At 41.8% G+C, this 20,781-nt stretch overlaps 1 protein-coding gene across 2 annotated transcripts; it reads right to left on the bottom strand.

The window, feature by feature from the left end:
* Positions 1–878: 878 nt before the first annotated feature.
* LOC5505365 (rab GTPase-activating protein 1) lies at positions 879–20,770 on the bottom strand. 2 transcript variants are annotated; one of them, XM_048731705.1, is made up of 20 exons: positions 19,138–20,770; positions 18,693–18,743; positions 15,688–15,926; positions 15,451–15,517; positions 14,992–15,094; positions 14,397–14,563; positions 13,861–13,999; positions 13,238–13,389; positions 12,674–12,772; positions 12,455–12,568; positions 11,879–11,953; positions 9,684–9,809; positions 9,126–9,269; positions 6,447–6,617; positions 5,853–5,945; positions 5,351–5,461; positions 4,813–4,917; positions 4,108–4,191; positions 3,654–3,725; positions 879–3,385 (listed from the first exon to the last, which is right to left on the bottom strand). In XM_048731705.1, exons 1-20 carry the CDS (start codon positions 20,008–20,010, stop codon positions 3,089–3,091), a joined length of 3,282 nt encoding a protein of 1,093 aa, XP_048587662.1. In that variant the 5' UTR covers positions 20,011–20,770; the 3' UTR covers positions 879–3,088. The 2 variants fall into 2 exon arrangements, with proteins under 2 accessions (XP_048587662.1, XP_048587663.1); XM_048731706.1 differs by having other exon boundaries at positions 15,688–15,911.
* Between the last annotated feature and the right edge of the window lie 11 nt (positions 20,771–20,781).

Raw genomic sequence — 20,781 nt, 5'->3', positions numbered from 1 at the left:
AGCAAATACGTCTGGACTCTCAAGGACAACATGATTGAGTATTTTATTTCATGGCGCATTCTTTCTTCCCACTCCGCCTACAACAGTACCACTAAGCGTTGCAACCTCTGCCTCAAGGAAAAGCTGACGATCATCTGTCAACCCAAACTATCAACTCTAAATAAACGCAATGAACTCGTATCCTCGTGCCGCCACAGGAACAAAGCCCTGCTACGAAACAATTAGAACTGTTAATCCCGTCACCATTAAATTTTCGCGCTATCAATTTTTCACAAGTTCCGCACTGTTAGCTTTCGCCCTGCATATCTAATGTAACTCGCTATTGTTCCTCTTACCGCCTTAGCTAAAACTATCAGTCTATTATTATGTAAATTTCAACGTTAATAGTATATATACGATGGTAGGAATATTCTCATTAAATCCCCTGATGAGTGGGCAACCACGAAACAGACCTGTAGGGAAACCTATGTAGTTTGTATTTTTTTCTCAAACCAACACTATACACCGCTCTACTTTCGAGTATTGAGCACTTTCTATGAAAGTCTTCAACCATCATTTTACCTTTGAAATTAGGTATGTAACGAGGGAAGTGAAAATAGTTAGCTCGAAGCTCTAGACTCCTTCCGAGCCGTAGTGCTACGTGCGACATGTAGGGTACGACGTGTGTTTTAGTTTAGCCACCTCGAAAACCCTTGTAGTGCGCGTCAAATGTTGCAGACGCGACAAAAAAAAATTCAACTCGAGTATAGTTGAGAAGCATTTTCGTGTCGCGCCTAGGAAACATTCAGGAGACATGTGCTCGACATGTCACCTGTTGTAGCCAGGCCTTTACACGCTAAGGTTCCCTTTACTTTAAAAACATACCATTACAAGTTTAATTTCGGCATTCTAATACATTTTTTTATTTTTCCACATTCCTTTCAATCCAACCTAGTTCGTACATTGACTTTGCTATCGTGAATGATACGATATTCTCTACCTGAAAAAGAGCGCTTTTAACGATACACATTTACCGTTTCAGTGGCAGAGACGTATAGCGCAGTCCACAGGTAGCCCAGGTTCGATATGGCATATTAGGATTTGGGGGGTGCATAGAAACGGGCTCCTGGGTAAATAGTAAAATAATGTCGACAGGAGCTTCTTAGTTATTAAACCTTTTTTTTTGCACAAGAGGCGATTTTCTCTGGAATAAAAAAAGCTGAGCTCGCGAGCATTTGTCACAACATCAAATCACTAAATTGATAATAATAGTTAACTATTTATCCGTTGATCGCCCAAGTTCTCTCATGACATCTCTCTCCTGGGCTATCCTCGTAAAGGCGCAATATATCGCCCAAGTTCTCTCATGACATATCTCTCCTGGGCTATCCTCGTAAAGGCGCAATATGGCCGAAGTCGGCCGAGAGCCTAACAGATGTCAAAACACATGCGTAAATTTGAACGAATTTGAATATAAGCAAAATTATATACAAAATAAAATAAAATAAACACGAATGACCATAGTAAACCCTTTTACAAACCTTTTAACTATCTTAATCAAACATATTTTTTACCGTCATTATGTATACAGCACCTTAAATGTTGTAGTGTCTTCTGGGAAATGTTGACTTTCAGTGAAATATAACCACATTCATACAATTACCCAGAAGGCAAAGCAAACAATGTGGCCCTTCTTTATAATAAAAAGGGATAGATAGAGCGATAGACGGGCAAGCTTTTCCAAGTAGCAAAACAAAAGTTTACTGTACTGACACCTGGGCCGCTTGAACGTCTTATTTTATGCTCGGTTTATCCAGGGTACTTCCTAGTTATCCTGAGGAACTCAAAACATTACAAGACAATCCCAAGTGGTCCCGAGACCCTCTCGAGTTGTATCGAGGCAATACCAAATAGCTCCGAGTGGTATCAAACACTTCCGCGTCTTATCAAGAAACTTCCGAACAATTCGAGACACTTTCGAGTTGGTCCGAGACACTCCCGTATGGTCCCCGAGACATCTCCGAGTTACACCGATGTTCTTGTTGAGACAATAGTTGTACGAAAATTTGTACCCCTCAATAACTCCCAGGCATTCCAAATTTGCTCCAAGAGTCCCCCCTGAGGTGTGTTAAGTAATTGGCTCCAAGAGTCCCCTGAGGTGTGTTAAGTAATTGGCTCTATAGTTCCCGGCGAAATTGTTCTCTCCAGAAAATAATTCAAGACAACTTTTCACGCCAGAAAGGTCAGTAGTGTTTCCATATTCAACTGTTATCACTAAGCCCTTTACACATCAGAATATCGCTTAAGTTTATCCCAGCAAATACCTCATATATGATTACCATTTAGATTTTATGGTTATTTGTTTAGGCTATAATGTGCCAGTGGCTTATTGTAATAAGTTTAAGGTTTCCTCACGCAATTTATTTATCCTACTCCACTCCCCTCCCCCAACAATAACAACCTCAACTCCGATGCCTGGAACCACCGAATGCTGATTAATTTATTTAAGTGTATTTACTGGTATTGCAAGCGATAATATATATTTTACCGAGATCTAGTAAATAATTGGTTCTACTACTATATCCCCTTTCAAAGCATATGGTAATTTTCTTATTATTTTCACACTATTACTTTGTTTATATATTTGTTTATATTTTAATTTATATACCTTTATATACCCCTCCCAATCTCGTTTATATTCTCCCCTTCTTGTCTCGACCGACAAATGAACAACTTTTCTTTAGATCTGCTAAGGGTTCTGTTACTACGACCACATCACTTTGTCTTTTTAGGTCCGGTGACGCCTAACCGTGCCCCTTACCCTCGCCACCATCACCCCCTTCTCCGCCATGGGTCACCATCACCACCATCACCCCCTTCTCCGCCATGGGTCACTCTGCCTCTTTAGGCCCACTAAAGCTAAATCTACTGTACCCTTAATCTCTACTCCCACCATCGCCAATATCTCCTCCCCCTACTTCCCCTCGAGCGCCATGGGTCACTCTGCCTCTTTAGGCCCACTAAAGCTAAATCTACTCTAACCCCCTACTCGGACCGACAATATCTACCCCCCTCCTCCCCCCTTCTCCTTCCCCACAAGCGCCATGGTTTACTTGGCCTCTTTAGGCCCACTAAAGCTAATCCGCTTGAACCACGGCTTGTTCCCCTCAGCCTCCACGGCAGCCATCAGCGCGGAGTATTTGTGCTCTATGTCCTGACTGTGACACTCCGCCTCGACGAGTGACAGCTTCGTCTTGGCCAGCTCTAACTCGAGTTCACGCATGCGCTTCTCTGAATCCACTACCTTGATACTTGCCTTGAAGCTGTCGGCGTTGTCATCGTTCAAGGAAGACTGACCTTCGTCCGAGAACAAAGGGCCACATGTCTCGCACTGCCCAATGCGACGCTGGAAAGTTGAGAGAGGTTAACATATAAAGGTTGCTGGGGGACCCAAGGCGTCGCGGAGACCAGATGCAGGAGTACCTTCGCGCGTACATACATACATGCATACACGTAATATCTTAATCAGTACGAGATCTTACTGTACGCCAAAGACAGGCTGACATACATACATACATACATGTATACACGTTCTATCTTAATCAGTACGAGCTCTTACTGTACGCCAAACAAAGACAGGCTGACAGACATACATACATGTATACGCGTGTTACCTTTATCTCAACGAGCTCTTGCTGCAAGTCCGTCTTTAGCTTCTCACTTCGTTCATCAAGCTGCGAGCAGATCTGTATACAGATGGTCAGACGTTACACTCACAGGTGGTCATGTTGTCAGTAGCTACTTCACTTGATAAGTGGTTACCCTGTTTTCTACGCCTGTACTCTCCTGATTCTCAATATAACCCAAGCGCAAACGTAAATAATTTGGACGATGCTCAGTGAAACTCGAGCACAACTGCTTGATTTCCTTGCGTATTTAATCGATTATGTTGTCAGTGCCGTATATAGTAATTAATAATCATCCGTGAGAGTGTGTGGTGGGGAGGGGGAAAGGGGAGGAGTAAAAAGTCCAAAGTGCCCATAACAACTACCACAGCTCTGGGTGTGCGTGCATTTGCTCTTGAAGTGATATTCTAAAAAAATGGTAGTTTCCCAACAGAACATTCACCTTTTTGTACTCGTCAATGATGGCCGTGTGACGCGTCTTTTCGTCCTCAGCTTCTTGCATGCTCTTACGCCACATCTCCTTCAGCTATAGGCAACACAGTAACGCAACGATAAGGTGTAACGCAACACAGTAACGCAACGATAAAATGTGACGCAATACAGTAACGTAACGATAAGGTGTAACGCAATACGGTGACGTAACGATAAAATGTGACGCAATACAATGACGTAACGATAAGGTGTAACGCAATATAGTGACGCAAAGATAAGGTGTAACTCAATACAATAACAAAAAGGTGTAATGCGAAATAATAAAACAAAGGTGTAACGCACTATAGTATTGCGACGGTGAAAGGCAATACAGTAACGCAAAGATAAGGTGTAACGCAATAGAGTAACGCAAAAATACTGTGCAACGCATCCATAAGGTGTAATGCAATACAATAACACGGTGTAACGCAACTCAAGATGTAACGCAATACAGTAGCACGCCTAGGCTTCTTAATCGCAGCTCACACATAAAAAACATTAAGGCCGCTAAACTTGTCAAGGCAGCTTCAGAGCTAGTAGTTTTGCGGCTCAAAGGACGGCATTGGAAACAAAAGGCACCGCTTTAATGACCCAAATTGCGAGATTTAACTGAGTCCTAAAATATGACTTGTCAAAGCAATTTCCTTCATCACTGAATAGCTATGGAACACCATACCTGAGCGCCCTCAGTCTTGAAGCGCTCTCGTTCGTCTTCCGTCTCAGTAAGAGCCTTGCTGTTCACCCGCAGCTTGGCCGTTAGCTCCTCGATCAGCTCCTCCGCCTGAGAATCGATCAACGGCGATCAGTTGTCGATCAAACGCGATCAGTTATCGATCAAAAGTGATCAGTTATCGATCGAACGGGATCGGTTATCGATCAAACATAAAAAATTCGTACATTAAATTTACTGGCATGTCCTACATAAAATATACTGTGCGATATGAAAGTGGCTCCGTTAACCGCTATGTTGTCAAGGCAGCTTCAGAGCTAGTAGAGTGCTGTCATTTTTCTAAACTTGACTTGTATACTTGAGGACTGTGATGCTCCCGCCGCCAGCACCGCGAAAAAATTTGCGACTCAAAGGACGGCATTGGAAACAAAAGGCACCGCTTTAATGACCCAAATTGCGAGATTTAACTGAGTCCTAAAATATGACTTGTCATGCCCTACCAGCTCTACTACCCAAAATCCACCACGAGCATGGCGAACGTTACCTCAGCGAGTTTGCTGTGCAGCGTGACCTTGCACGTGACCAGCTCGTGTGCAAGGTAGTCGTTTTCAAGCTCAAGTCGCATGTTAGCTTCCACCAAGCGCTTGTTTTCCCTCTGTAACGCAATAAGGTAACGACATCAGTTACACGTAACGCATTGAAAGGCGCGCAAAATTTACAGACACGCAGTCTCAAAATCAAGTATAGCCTGGGTAACTACGAGTAAATGTTTGCGGCCAGGCTAAAGACCCATCTACACTAACAATTTTTAGTTGACAAATTTTTAGTTAACAACTACATTTGTTGGCATCTACACTAACAGTTTTTCATGTTGACAATTTTTAATTGCCGAGAAAAAGCAAACCTGCTAGCTTATGAGCAACTACATTTGCTACATAAAATACTTTTTTCCTTATATACTAGTTAATAAAAATTGTCACATAAAAATTGTTAACTAAACGTTGTTAGTGTAGATGGGGCTTTTTACAAAGATTGCTAACGCCCACCTTAAATCTCTCCACAGGGTCCTCTAGTTGGGCCTCCTTCTCCTTGATGGCCTCGTACTCCTTCTCGTACTTACGAAGCTTCTTGGGGGTCACCTGACCGAACACATCTCAAGGTCAAGGTCATATGTAATGGCTATTTGTCAAGGTCACAAGTCAAGGTCATGTCTGAAGGTCAAGGTCAAATACATCAAGTTCACACACACATCAAGTCACACGGTTCCGAGTTTACAAGCCAAGGTCATGTAAGCTTAGTCACTTCATGATCAAGGTTATGCGTTGATGTCGAATGGCAAGGTTATAAGTCAAAGATATACAGCAGATCTATGGTTAATTGCATTTACCAATGCCATGGTAATGGTCATTGGTTTACAGTGTGACTTATAAACCGTGAACACCAAAAACATGTGGAAAGATAATTGTAGAATTACAGGCTAGAATTTAGCATCTTAGAGATGTTAAGACGCGTTCCTCATTGGCTGTTTGCCAGTTTAGCATGTGGATCCCATACACTTTTAACGGTTTTACTGCTCACGCTTAAGGAGATCAGTAAGGTTTTTGATTATATTTACTAAATTGCCTGCGAGTCCATTGTACCTTTATTCCGATTGCACAGCCCAGCAGCTGCTTGTAGCGTTCCTCCTCCATGTACTTCTTTGGCATCGAAACCCGGAAGAACTTCAGGATGCCCTCGAAGTCCATCTGCAAAAGATCTTTACGCGCATCCTTGAGCAACGCTAGAGCTACTTGAAAGATAACGTGTGTGCCCTGCAACCAGAGAATGGGACCGCTTAGAACGCACACTTGGATAGAAAGGGAGTGGCGATAGAGTAACTTTGAAGATGACATGTGTGCCCTGCAACCAGAGAATGGAACGACTCAGAATCTAATCGGCTTTTGTATGGGGAGTGCATCCCTTTCCTACTATCAGTTCTCAGTTCTAAAAAGTCAGTTGAGTCCATTGTTCTTGCAGTAGGTGGGAATTTCCTCCGGCTTCCATCCTGAGCAGGTTTCAATGTTCAGACACTGACTAATAGCTAATTAAGAATTGGGTCCACTTGCGATTCCTTGATGCAGTATTTGTCTCATCTGTCGCGGCGATTTTTCTCGCGCTCATTGCACACTTCAAACACATTTTTAGACAATAAGATTTTGTACGCTTGAATGAGCGAATTCAATCGCCTGCGATCGCCAGTATCGGACAAATCAGACGTTCAGAGGGCAGCAGGCAGACATTTGATGGCCTGCGATTTTTAGCCGGCGATTGGAATTCGCTCATACGAGCATACAGAATCGCCTAGTGTGTTGCAGGCTTCAGCGTACACAAAATCAGATCCATGATGGAGTACACCATGGGTAACAGGTACCGTGGCCCACAGAAAACTCATGACTTACCCCTTTAACAAGTGTAAGGAAGAGGTAGCTTAGCGTACCTCACATAGGATGAGGTCCATGATGGAGTACACCATGGGTAACGGGTACCGTGGCCCACAGAAAACTCATGACTTACCCCTTTAACAAGTGTAAGGAAGTGGTAGCTTAGCGTACCTCACATAGGATGAGGGCCATGATGGAGTACACCATGGGTAACGGGTACCGTGGCCCACAGAAAACTCATGACTTACCCCTTTAACAAGTGTAAGGAAGTGGTAGCTTAGCGTACCTCACATAGGATGAGGTCCATGATGGAGTACACCATGGGTAACGGGTACCGTGGCCCACAGAAAACTCATGACTTACCCCTTTAACAAGTGTAAGGAAGTGGTAGCTTAGCGTACCTCACATAGGATGAGGTCCATGATGGAGTACACCATGGGTAACGGGTACCGTGGCCGACAGAAAACTCATGACTTACCCCGTTCAACAAGTGTAAGGAAGTGGTAGCTTAGCGTACCTCACATAGGATGAGATACATGATGGAGTACACCATGGGTAACGGGTACCGTGGCCCACAGAAAACTCATGACTTACCCTTTTAACAAGTGTAAGGAAGTGGTAGCTTAGCATACCTCACATAGGATGAGGTCCATGATGGAGTACACCATGGGTAACGGGTACCGTGGCCCACAGAAAACTCATGACTTACCCCTTTGACAAGTGTAAGGAAGTGGTAGCTTAGCATACCTCACATAGGATGAGGTCCATGATGGAGTACACCATGGGTAACGGGTACCGTGGCCCACAGAAAACTCATGACTTACCCCTTTAACAAGTGTAAGGAAGTGGTAGCTTAGCGTACCTCACATAGGATGAGATACATGATGGAGTACACCATGGGTAACAGGTACCGTGGCCCACAGAAAACTCATGACTTACCCCTTTAACAAGTGTAAGGAAGTGGTAGCTTAGCGTACCTCACATAGGATGAGGTCCATGATGGAGTACACCATGGGTAACGGGTACCGTGGCCCACAGAAAACTCATGACTTACCCCTTTAACAAGTGTAAGGAAGTGGTAGCTTAGCGTACCTCACATAGGATGAGATACATGATGGAGTACACCATGGGTAACGAGTACCGTGGCCCACAGAAAACTCATGACTTACCCTTTTAACAAGTGTAAGGAAGTGGTAGCTTAGCATACCTCACATAGGATGAGGTCCATGATGGAGTACACCATGGGTAACGGGTACCGTGGCCCACAGAAAACTCATGACTTACCCCTTTGACAAGTGTAAGGAAGTGGTAGCTTAGCGTACCTCACATAGGATGAGGTCCATGATGGAGTACACCATGGGTAACGGGTACCGTGGCCCACAGAAAACTCATGACTTACCCCTTTAACAAGTGTAAGGAAGTGGTAGCTTAGCGTACCTCACATAGGATGAGGTCCATGATGGAGTACACCATGGGTAACGGGTACCGTGGCCCACAGAAAACTCATGACTTACCCCTTTAACAAGTGTAAGGAAGTGGTAGCTTAGCGTACCTCACATAGGATGAGGTCCATGATGGAGTACACCATGGGTAACGGGTACCGTGGCCCACAGAAAACTCATGACTTACCCTTTTAACAAGTGTAAGGAAGTGGTAGCTTAGCGTACCTCACATAGGATGAGGTCCATGATGGAGTACACCATGGGTAACGGGTACCGTGGCCCACAGAAAACTCATGACTTACCCCGTTCAACAAGTGTAAGGAAGTGGTAGCTTAGCGTACCTCACATAGGATGAGGTCCATGATGGAGTACACCATGGGTAACGGGTACCGTGGCCCACAGAAAACTCATGACTTACCCCGTTCAACAAGTGTAAGGAAGTGGTAGCTTAGCGTACCTCACATAGGATGAGGTCCATGATGGAGTACACCATGGGTAAAGGGAACCTGGCGGTGAACATGGTGAGGAACCACTGGGAGGCGTACATGTGGGCCTCCACATTATTGTGCTGAAAGTGACTGAACAGATCTGGCATCGAGTCCTGGAATATAACAGTTGTTATGTTATTCGCCTAGCCAATCAGAATTGAGTAATTTTGGCATGTATATTCTAAAGAGGTTTAAAGAGATTGATTGAGGGAGGATTCCTTAATAAGAAATAACCCACTTTTTGGACGCACCTTCCTGTGCTTAGCAGTCTTGTCAAACCTGTTAAGCAGTCTTGTCAAACCTGTTGAGTAGTCTTGTCAAACCTGCTGAGTGTTCTTGTCAAAACTGTTAAGCTATCTTGTCAAACCTGCAGTCGTACCAAAATCTGGCCATTTATTCAGATACAGGTTGATAATTAACATAACTCCCAGTTACTCTGCTGCGTATTGAGTGGGAATCTTTGTATTGGGGAGGGGTTGCCCTGCAGATTTGGGTGTGGCAATAGGATGCAAGGGTGGGGGTCATACCTCTATCATACGCTCCAGCTGGTAGAACTTAAGGTGCAGCAGCTGAAAGTCATTCCTGAACACTTCCCTCAGACCATAAGCTGACATGATCTTCACCAACACTGCAAAGGCCTGCTCCTCCGGCATCTAGAAAAACACACATATGAGAAACGTGGACACTCATTAGGTAATGTTCATCAACACTTTGTTGTTTGTAGGCTGATCTGTGTCTGTCTAACGTCTTGACTATCTTTTTGTCACTTCTTCACCCTCAGTTAGAGATGGTTTCTAGGCTGATCTGTGTCTGTCTAACGTCTTGACTATCTTTTATCACTTCTTCACCCTCAGTTAGAGGTGGTTTCTAGGCTGATCTGTGTCTGTCTAACGTCTTGACTATCTTTTATCACTTCTTCACCCTCAGTTAGAGATGGTTTCTAGGCTGATCTGTGTCTGTCTAACGTCTTGACTATCTTTTATCACTTCTCCACCCTCAGTTAGAGATGGTTTGTAGGCTGATCTGTGCCTGTCTAACGTCTTGACTATCTTTTATCACTTCTTCACCCTCAGTAAGAGGTGGTTTGTAGGCTGATCTCAGCCTGTCTAACGTCTTGACTATCTTTTATCACTTCTTCACCATCATTTAGAGGTGGTTTCTAGGCTGATCTGTGTCTGTCTAACGTCTTGACTATCTTTTATCACTTCTTCACCCTCAGTTAGAGGTGGTTTGTAGGCTGATCTGTGTCTGTCTAACGTCTTGACTATCTTTTATCACTTCTTCACCCTCAGTAAGAGGTGGTTTGTAGGCTGATCTGTGCCTGTCTAACGTCTTGACTATCTTTTATCACTTCTTCACCATCATTTAGAGGTGGTTTCTAGGCTGATCTGTGTCTGTCTAACGTCTTGACTATCTTTTATCACTTCTCCACCCTCAGTTAGAGGTGGTTTGTAGGCTGATCTGTGTCTGTCTAACGTCTTGACTATCTTTTATCACTTCTTCACCCTCAGTTAGAGATGGTTTCTAGGCTGATCTGTGTCTGTCTAACGTCTTGACTATCTTTTATCACTTCTCCACCCTCAGTTAGAGATGGCTTGTAGGCTGATCTGTGCCTGTCTAACGTCTTGACTATCTTTTATCACTTCTTCACCCTCAGTAAGAGGTGGTTTGTAGGCTGATCTGTGCCTGTCTAACGTCTTGACTATCTTTTATCACTTCTTCACCCTCAGTTTAAGGTGGTTTCTAGGCTGATCTGTGTCTGTCTAACGTCTTGACTATCTTTTATCACTTCTTCACCCTCAGTTAAGAGGTGGTTTGTAGGCTGATCTGTGCCTGTCTAACGTCTTGCCTATCTTTTATCACTTCTTCACCCTCAGTTTAAGGTGGTTTCTAGGCTGATCTGTGCCTGTCTAACGTCTTGACTATCTTTTATCACTTCTTCACCCTCAGTTTAAGGTGGTTTCTAGGCTGATCTGTGTCTGTCTAACGTCTTGACTATCTTTTATCACTTCTCCACCCTCAGTTAGAGATGGCTTGTAGGCTGATCTGTGCCTGTCTAACGTCTTGACTATCTTTTATCACTTCTTCACCCTCAGTAAGAGGTGGTTTGTAGGCTGATCTGTGCCTGTCTAACGTCTTGACTATCTTTTATCACTTCTTCACCCTCAGTTTAAGGTGGTTTCTAGGCTGATCTGTGTCTGTCTAACGTCTTGACTATCTTTTATCACTTCTTCACCCTCAGTTAAGAGGTGGTTTGTAGGCTGATCTGTGTCTGTCTAACGTCTTGCCTATCTTTTATCACTTCTCCACCCTCAGTTAGAGATGGTTTGTAGGCTGATCTGTGCCTGTCTAACGTCTTGACTATCTTTTATCACTTCTTCACCCTCAGTAAGAGGTGGTTTGTAGGCTGATCTGTGCCTGTCTAACGTCTTGACTATCTTTTATCACTTCTTCACCCTCAGTTAGAGGTGGTTTCTAGGCTGATCTGTGTCTGTCTAACGTCTTGACTATCTTTTATCACTTCTTCACCCTCAGTTAAGAGGTGGTTTGTAGGCTGATCTGTGTCTGTCTAACGTCTTGCCTATCTTTTATCACTTCTCCACCCTCAGTTAGAGATGGTTTGTAGGCTGATCTGTGTCTGTCTAACGTCTTGACTATCTTTTATCACTTCTTCACCCTCAGTTAAGAGGTGGTTTGTAGGCTGAAATGTATCTGCACTCACGTGTAAGAGAAGCACAGCTATAAAGAATGACAAGCCCTGGCAGTAGCCAACTTCTTCATCATACACAGAATATGCCTAAAAGACACAAGTATCCATAAGTAAACAGTGGTGTACTGTAGGAAAACAAAAACCCAGTGAAAAGGGAGGGTATATTCTCAAGACAAGATATAGGGCTGTAACAAAAATAAAATATGAAATTATGTAAATGATTATACTACCACTGGTGTATCCCATACATTATTTTAAAAGAGCAAAAAAAGTAAAAAAGCAGCAGGCCTTAGTGGCAATGTACCATGTATTTCACAGGACCAACCATTCAATAAATTGAAGGTTTCAGGTATTCCCTTCAGCACTTAGCTGTGAAACATTGAGAACCTGTGAAGTAGGGCCATATTATTGCAAAGGTTTTGAGTGAAGTGGTTGGTACTTTTTTCTCGTGGGCATCGCTGCATCAAGCTTGCAGTGAACTTTTTTCAAGATGAGTATAGGATTTTGGATCTCCCTTAAATAGAGCCAATTTTCAGGAGGAGTAGAATCATTATAAAAGAAAGTACTATCACTGTACTGTCGTCATACCTTGCTGATCTTATACAGTGCCTCCTGTCCCTCCCCCCCACTGTCCTTGAAGTAGTCATGAGCGGGGAATGTACGATGAATGTCCCAAACTATCACTTGCTCCGTAGGGGATTCCTGTGGATAAACAAAGGGATTGTAAAATACTGATAAATATCACTTGCTCCGTATGGGATTCCTGTGGATAAACAATGGGATTGTGAAACAAGTGTCCATCTGTACCTTGGTGAACAGGTGTTTATAGCTGTCAACCAACTCATCATTCTCAGAGAGGCCAGCCATCATCTGCCATACCTGGCCCCGTAGAGGCTCCGGTATGCCCTGAGTATTAATGAATACGACTTTGTTAAGTGATGTCAGCTACAATGTTACTTACAATGGTAACAAATAAAACAAGTCAATATCATTCAAAGACGGTGTCAGGAAATAGGGTCATATTTAGCATTATCTTCCCAAACCTGAATGTTGGTTTTTACACCATTTAATTTAGATTGAGAGTGTTGGGCCATGTATCTCTGAGGGCCATTGCTAGGGAAACTTATTTCTGGAAAAAGTGCCAAATATTTGTAGAATGGAATGAATTTAGGGGTGGCATAGATGGTTATGAATATATCTAAAATTTGAAGATGTCATCAGGCTGGCTTGCAGTAGAGTCGTAATTTTACAAAGGATAATTGAAAAAAAAATAGCATCCACCGTAACCACTCACAAACAACAAGAGATGCCACCCCAAGACAAAAAGTTCTAGCTACGGTCATACTGGACAAACATGTATTATTCTTTCACCTTTCTGACTAACTGGACAAGTTGCCTTGGTCTAGTCGACACGTCTTTCCATTTGCTCAGTAGCTCAGACCAACTACACAATTCCTGCTCGGAACATTCTTTTTGTACCATTCCTGTGCCAGAAAGCAATGGCTCGTCGTCTTCTTCATCATCTAAAATAACATGTCGGATTACTTCCTGTTTGTGCATTCCTTTTAAACAATCTATGCACTGTAAGCATTGCCCTCTACCTTGTCTGACATAAAATCACATGTTGGAATACTTTGTGGCACAATATAATACATACATCTAATTTCAAATTTACGCACTCGAAAATCTCCAATGTGGCTCATGGGTAACACTTATTGATCAATCCTGGTCTCAGAAAGCCATGTGTATGTTTGGAAACTCAATAGAATACATTAGGTTAATTCTGTGTCATATACCTTCTCAATTCTTATAATTGATCATTTGGCCTCAGAAAGCCGTGTGAATGTTTAGAAACTCAAAAACAAGAATACCTTAGGTTGATTCTAGGTCACATACCTTCTGAATTCTTATAATTGATTAATCCTGGTCTCAGAAAGCCATGTGAATGTTTAGGAACTCAATAGAATACGTTAGGTTAATTCTGTGTCACATACCTTCTGAATTCTTATCCCCTGCAGGTGTCTGTTGTGGTGAGGACTGCCTCTTTAGTAGCTGCCCTCGTGCGACAAGCTCTGCCTCACTAGTAATGCTCTTTACTTCATAACCCCTCTCCCCTGACTCCCCATCTAATGCCTGAAAGAAGTGTTAGAAATATCAATATTGATTGATATGACAGTTAAGCCTCAATAATGAACACACAAGTGGAACATCAGAGAGCCCTAGAGAGCTTGTCTAATTTGCCTTGAAGAGTGAAGAATACCCTGTAGCTCAAACTACATAAAGTTCAATTTCCCTTGGATTTGGACCTAACTATGAGTCGTTTTTTCTACTCTCTTGTGTGTAGATTTTGTGTATTTATCTTTTGATATACCAAGGACAAAGTGCTCTCTAATAAAAAAAAGTGCACAGAGTTCAGAAGGGATGGATAGAGAGACACAAACTGACAGACACAGGCAACAGGTGGACAAAAAGTGTGAGAATGGACAGACAGACAGCTATGTAGTGTACTCAATTTTGGCAAGTAGACTACCTCTTTCAATTCCATTACATAGGTATCATGTATCTTTGGCCTGGTTAAGATCCACAGACGCTCATTTGTAGGGTAGATTCTGGCTTTGGTTTCATAGATAAACCTAACAGGCACAGTAACGCCAGTAAATACCAAGTCAACAGCTATTGTCATAAAGACCCTCGTGTCTGAAAAGGAAGATTGAGAGTTGGTTGAGCGACCACTCCTTTATTATTGTATACAAATGAAAGTCTATCAGTTAAATTGCAAGAAAACTTCAAAATAGCCACCCATGAATGAAGAACAATATTCTATTAAAAGCATCTCATTCACTTGTTTGACTTAGCCAATGGAAATGGATTCTTTGGTTAAGCCAGTATTGTGCGGGAGCGAAAATAGATGGCAAGATTGGCCTTCTTCGCTCTCATCGTTATGTGTAAAATACTGGTAAAAAGATGTGAAAAAAACGTGAAAAAATAGAATTCATATAATTGTTCTATTTTTTTAACAACGTTTCAGCTCCAGCTTCTTGGCAAACCAAAATCTTGCATGAAATTCAATTTCACCTCTTTTTTAGTTACTGTATGCAACATGGCCAGAAATATGCAGCTGGTACCTTTAGGCGATTCTGTGTTCAAAACAAGTAGATCCTGCGATGCTGGGTTCCACAGACCACTGATACTATACAGCCTGCCGTTATCCTGTATTTCCATGGAAACCTTACATACAGTAAAAACAATAAATTATAGACCAACTAGAAAGAGAATAGATGATATAGAATTCACCAAATATTTTTTAATGAAAGAAATAAGAAACTGTCATTTACAAATCAAGGAGAGGGTTGACTTGTCCACTAGTTCAAAAAGGGTTTAACTTTTACTTTCAATAGTCATAAGAAAAATAAGACCCCCTCTATGCCAAATCTGCATCAGTGATATATCTACAATTGAGAGAAAAGTGTCTCCCCTTAGCCCATACTGCAACACTAATATCTATATTTTAGTTAACGTTAAGCCTCCACCACCCCTCTTAGCCAATCAGAACACCATCTCTTGTCATGATGCAGCAGACTTACTCCTGAGAGAAGGTGCATGTCTGAGTGCCTGATGTTCCGCCCTGGACAGATCAACAGCCCAAAACACCTAAAAATACAGTCATATGGTGTACAGTACATAAGTGTATATTATACAGTAAATACCAGTATATAAGAACCTACTTGTTTTGCTATTTTGTAGCTTGATGAAATAAGCTAAATTACAATTAAAATAAACTTGTTACAATATCTTTTTTATTTCTCTATTGAAATCTATACCTTTCCACAATTATGTGTCTGTTTGACAGCTGCTGCACAGTCACCAATACTTTCTTTTGCAAATTCTGTCTCAGTTTGAAGCATGCTTTATCCCTTGACACAGATACGAAGCCCTTGCCATCATCCTCAAGGATGTCCAATGTGACGTCAAATTTGAACAGGAGGTTATTCAAGGGTGTGAGGCTGTTGTGGAGGTTAACAGGGGACTTTATCTGTTGTCCATGCTGCTGACCCAAAGGCTATGATTAGAGAAGAGAATCTCAATAGAAGAGCACTAGAGGAACAGGATTAAAGTATGAGGGAAAGACTCAATAGAGGAACAGGATTAGAGTATGAGGGAAAGACTCAATAGAGGAACAGGATTAGAGTATGAGGGAAAGACTCAACAGAAGAGCACTAAAGGAACAGGATTAGAGTATGAGGGAAAGACTCAATAGAGGAACAGGATTAGAGTATGAGGGAAAGACTCAACAGAAGAGCACTAAAGGAACAGGATTAGAGTATGAGGGAAAGACTCAACAGAAGAGCACTAAAGGAACAGGATTGGAGTATGGGGGAAAGGCTCAATAGAAGAGCACTAAAGGTACAGGATTAGAGTATGAGGGAAAGACTCAATAGAAGGGTACTAGAGGAACAGGATTAGAGTATTAGGGGAAAGACTCAATAGAGGAGCACTAGAGTAACAGGATTAGAGTATGAGGGAAAAACTCAATAGAAGGGTACCAGAGGAACAGGATTAGAGTATGAGGGAAAGACTCAATAGAGGAGCACTAAAGGAACAGGATTAGAGTATGAGGGAAAGACTCAATAGAAGAGCACTAGAGGAACAGGATTAGAGTATGAGGGAAAGACTTAATAGAAGAGTACTAGAGGAACAGGATTAGAGTATGAGGGAAAGACTCAATAGAGGAACAGGATTAGAGTATGAGGGAAAGACTCAACAGAAGAGCACTAAAGGAACAGGATTAGAGTATGAGGGAAAGACTCAATAGAGGAACAGGATTAGAGTATGAGGGAAAGACTCAACAGAAGAGCACTAAAGGAACAGGATTAGAGTATGAGGGAAAGACTCAACAGAAGAGCACTAAAGGAACAGGATTGGAGTATGGGGGAAAGGCTCAATAGAAGAGCACTAAAGGTACAGGATTAGAGTATGAGGGAAAGACTCAATAGAAGGGTACTAGAGGAACAGGATTAGAGTATTAGGGGAAAGACTCAATAGAGGAGCACTAGAGTAACAGGATTAGAGTATGAGGGAAAGACTCAATAGAAGGGTACCAGAGGAACAGGATTAGAGTATGAGGGAAAGACTCAATAGAGGAGCACTAAAGGAACAGGATTAGAGTATGAGGGAAAGACTCAATAGAAGAGCACTAGAGGAACAGGATTAGAGTATGAGGGAAAGACTTAATAGAAGAGTACTAGAGGAACAGGATTAGAGTATGAGGGAAAGACTCAATAGAAGGGCACTAGAGGGACAGGATTAGAGTATGAGGGAAAGACTCAATAGAAGGGTACCAGAGGAACAGGATTAGAGTATGAGGGAAAGACTTAATAGAAGAGTACTAGAGGAACAGGATTAGAGTATGAGGGAAAGACTCAATAGAAGGGCACTAAAGTAACGGGATTAGAGTATGAGGGAAAGACTCAATAGAAGAGCACTAAAGGTACAGGATTAGAGTATGAGGGAAAGACTTAATAGAAGGGTACTAAAGGAACGGGATTAGAGTATGAGGGTAAGACTCAATAGAAGGGTACTAAAGGAACAGGACATTAGAGTATGAGCGAAAGACTCAATAGAAGGGCACTAAAGGAACGGGATTAGAGTATGAGGGAAAGACTCAATAGAAGAGCACTAAAGGTACAGGATTAGAGTATGAGGGAAAGACTTAATAGAAGGGTACTAGAGGAAAAGGATTAGAGTATGAGGGAAAGACTCAATAGAAGGGTACTAAAGGAACAGGATTAGAGTATGAGGGAAAGACTCAATAGAAGAGTACCAGAGGTACAGGATTAGAGTATGAGGGAAAGACTCAATAGAAGGGTACTAAAGGAACAGGATTAGAGTATGAGGGAAAGACTCAATAGAAGAGTACCAGAGGTACAGGATTAGAGTATGAGGGAAAGACTCAATAGAAGAGTACTAAAGGTACAGGATTAGAGTATGAGGGAAAGACTCAATAGAAGAGCACTAGAGGAACAGGATTAGAGTATGAGGGAAAGACTCAATAGAAGGGTACTAAAGGAACAGGATTAGAGTATGAGGGAAAGACTCAATAGAAGGGCACTAAAGGAATGGGATTAGAGTATGAGGGAAAGACTCAATAGAAGAGCACTAAAGGTACAGGATTAGAGTATGAGGGAAAGACTCAATAGAAGGGCACTAAAGGAACGGGATTAGAGTATGAGGGAAAGACTCAATAGAAGAGTACTAAAGGTACAGGATTAGAGTATGAGGGAAAGACTCAATAGAAAAGCACTAGAGTAACAGGATTAACGTATGAACATAGACTCAACAGAAGAGCACAGCTACTGTTCAGCATTAGAGCAAGAAACGAGAAAATAAGCAAAAGAATCTAAGGTAAGAGTAAAAAGAGAACATCAATAAAAAAAACTAGAGCAGTGAAACTACAATTTAAGACTATAAAACAGACAGTACTGTTTGTTCGATGTAATATACTGTACGTGTAGAAGTAGCTATAGACACAATAAGATGGAGAAAGAAAAAATGACACTAAATGAATAGGAAAGGGAATTGCAAATGATTGATTGATTGATTCGTTGACTGATTACCTGTAAATGAAAAATACATTCTCAAAAGGAAAAGGAGAACAATTATTAGAATTTAATGATAGACTATCAATAGAAGAGTGCTTTAGAACAGAAAATAAACATGGTCAATAATAAAACATGAGATGGGAAGGTTGGGCAAGAAAACAAGAGGAGGAGATGATAAATGTAGACAGACAGATTCCTTATTTTAATAGTATTGTACTAAGACTCACCTTTCTATGCTTTTTAAATGCCACTGAAAAGCTTTTTAATATTTTTCCAGCCTGGAAGATGAAAATAAAACATTGCTAATTTAGTTAGTAATTCTGGAAGTGAGGCATGCATGAAGACACAACAGGAAATGCTCTAGACATAAAGAGCTTCTTCATTTAGTTATGTTTCGTATATTAGACATAATGTATGCAAAACTCCCTGAACATGCATTAATGAAAGTGATAACTAATTTTTCGAACCCTCTGGGTTTTCAAGCTCAATTCCAGAAACATCTTCTTTACAGCAGCAAGAGTCACAGGATTTTTTTGTGGGAGGCGCTTATTCATATTTTTTCCCTTTGGTGAGGCACTTACAATGTATTTGGGGGAGGCACTTGAGCATTCGAGCAGTTAGCATAGACCTTAGTCAATATTGTTAACATTACCTAGTGGTGTAAGCACTCACCATTTCTGGCTCTTTGCACTTGAATACATGACAATGGAATATGTCTGTATCCCCATGTACAGTGTTGAAAGCAAAACAGTCTCTCTCTTGACCATCAACATCACCACGCCCACAAAATATAATCCTCTGCACCCTGTATGTTGCAATGTCAGAATTGGTCTCAGGGTCTACTAGTCTTAGCTTTCCCTTAGAAGTAGATCCAACAACAAGGTCTACATCTATTGTCACTTGGGATTGCTCCCGCAGTATCACCATGGTGCGCTTAAGCTCAATCTCACTCACAGGGGCATTAACAGTTGACGACCCTAGGTACATAATTCCTGAGAATCTAGCTGCATCTTCATCAATTTCATCCTCCTCCCCACTACCAACATCTGTTGACGCCCTGTTGCGCAGTGTCTCATCATCAATAGTGGTGTCATTTGTTGTAGATGTTGTGATTGCTGAAGATGCCCTCTCCCGGTTATCTATAACATCCTTTACTTTATTGCCATCCTCTTTCATTTCACTTTCCTCCTCATTCTCAGTTAGCTTGCTGTCACTAAGTTGGCCTATTCCACTATCTAATGAATACCTATTTGTCTCATCTTCAACTCTACCATTTTCTTTCCCAGGAATTTCCTTCCTGGCGTCCTCTACAAGTTGTGTCACTTCTTCATCTGTATAATCCTTATCCAGAGTAGCTTCTGTATCTGGGATGTTCACCTCGGCAAAACTCCCAATGCTGCTTGCCTGAGACTTGCTTTTGCCAGATGTTGTATCTGAGGCTGTATCAATATCTGGTGTGGCTAGCATTATAAACTCCTGCTCACCATTTGATTTCTGGCTACTTGGACTGCTGGGACTACTATTAACAGCTACTTCCTCTGCCATGCCAGTGGTATATCCAGCTTGAAATGTGTCAATAATGGCACCAGGCAGGCTACAGCTTGCTTAATTACTCCTAAATTAAATATTATATTTCAATTGGAAATATTATTTCGGTGAATGTAGATCTAAGGGAATATTTTCCCTGTGTTTTGTTCTTTCCCCTTTAGTTGGCTTTTAAAGAAAGTGGGTTATCTTTTTTCATTCAGAACACCAAATATGCACGTGTAGATGACATTCGATAAGATTCCTTTTCACTTCCACTAACGAAATGTTTTTTTGACAGGTGATTGCGTTTAGTAGCGTGTGTCGAGCGGATTCAACTGAAGACAAATTCTGTCCATAAATTCCCAAACTAGCGTTGACTTGAATGCCGGCTCTAAGAAGATTCTCGAGGAAGCAGTCTTTTCGCCAATACAGGCTAAATTCCCACGACGATTTAAAATTGACGAAAACTTTTCACTGACATTTAAATGTACCTATTATAATATCGGTATTTGATCTGAATTCCGTATCGTAATGTCTTGATTTTTTCCAAGAACGACGGTAGGAAGTGCTCACTTTGGGAGTGACAATTTTTTCGCAGGTTCTTCTTATCTTCCTATCTCGCACACGAATTATTCACGGCGAAGTCCACACACTGCGTGAATTTTCCACATCGTCGGGGCTCTTTTGTGATTATTCTCCTACTGTCGAGCAAGCGAAGCACGACTTGTCACTTACCAAAACAAAATGTCTGCTTCTGGGTCTACGCCAGCGTGGCATCCTGGGATATTA

Source organism: Nematostella vectensis, chromosome 8, assembly GCF_932526225.1.
Source record: "Nematostella vectensis chromosome 8, jaNemVect1.1, whole genome shotgun sequence".
In the NCBI taxonomy this organism is placed as follows: domain Eukaryota; kingdom Metazoa; phylum Cnidaria; class Anthozoa; order Actiniaria; family Edwardsiidae; genus Nematostella; species Nematostella vectensis.
Note: the sequence above shows the minus strand (reverse complement) of the source record. Positions and strands in the feature narration are given on the sequence as shown.

Excerpts from the sequence above, each read along its gene's own strand:
- LOC5505365 (XM_048731705.1), bottom strand. The coding sequence starts at position 20,010 with ATGGCAGAGGAAGTAGCTGTTAATAGTAGTCCCAGCAGTCCAAGTAGC. Across the intron at positions 14,564-14,991 it reads GAACACAGAATCGCCTAAAG|ACACGAGGGTCTTTATGACA; the intron begins GTACCAGCTGCA and ends CTTCCTTTTCAG. Across the intron at positions 5,946-6,446 it reads GCTGTGCAATCGGAATAAAG|GTGACCCCCAAGAAGCTTCG; the intron begins GTACAATGGACT and ends GTGTTCGGTCAG.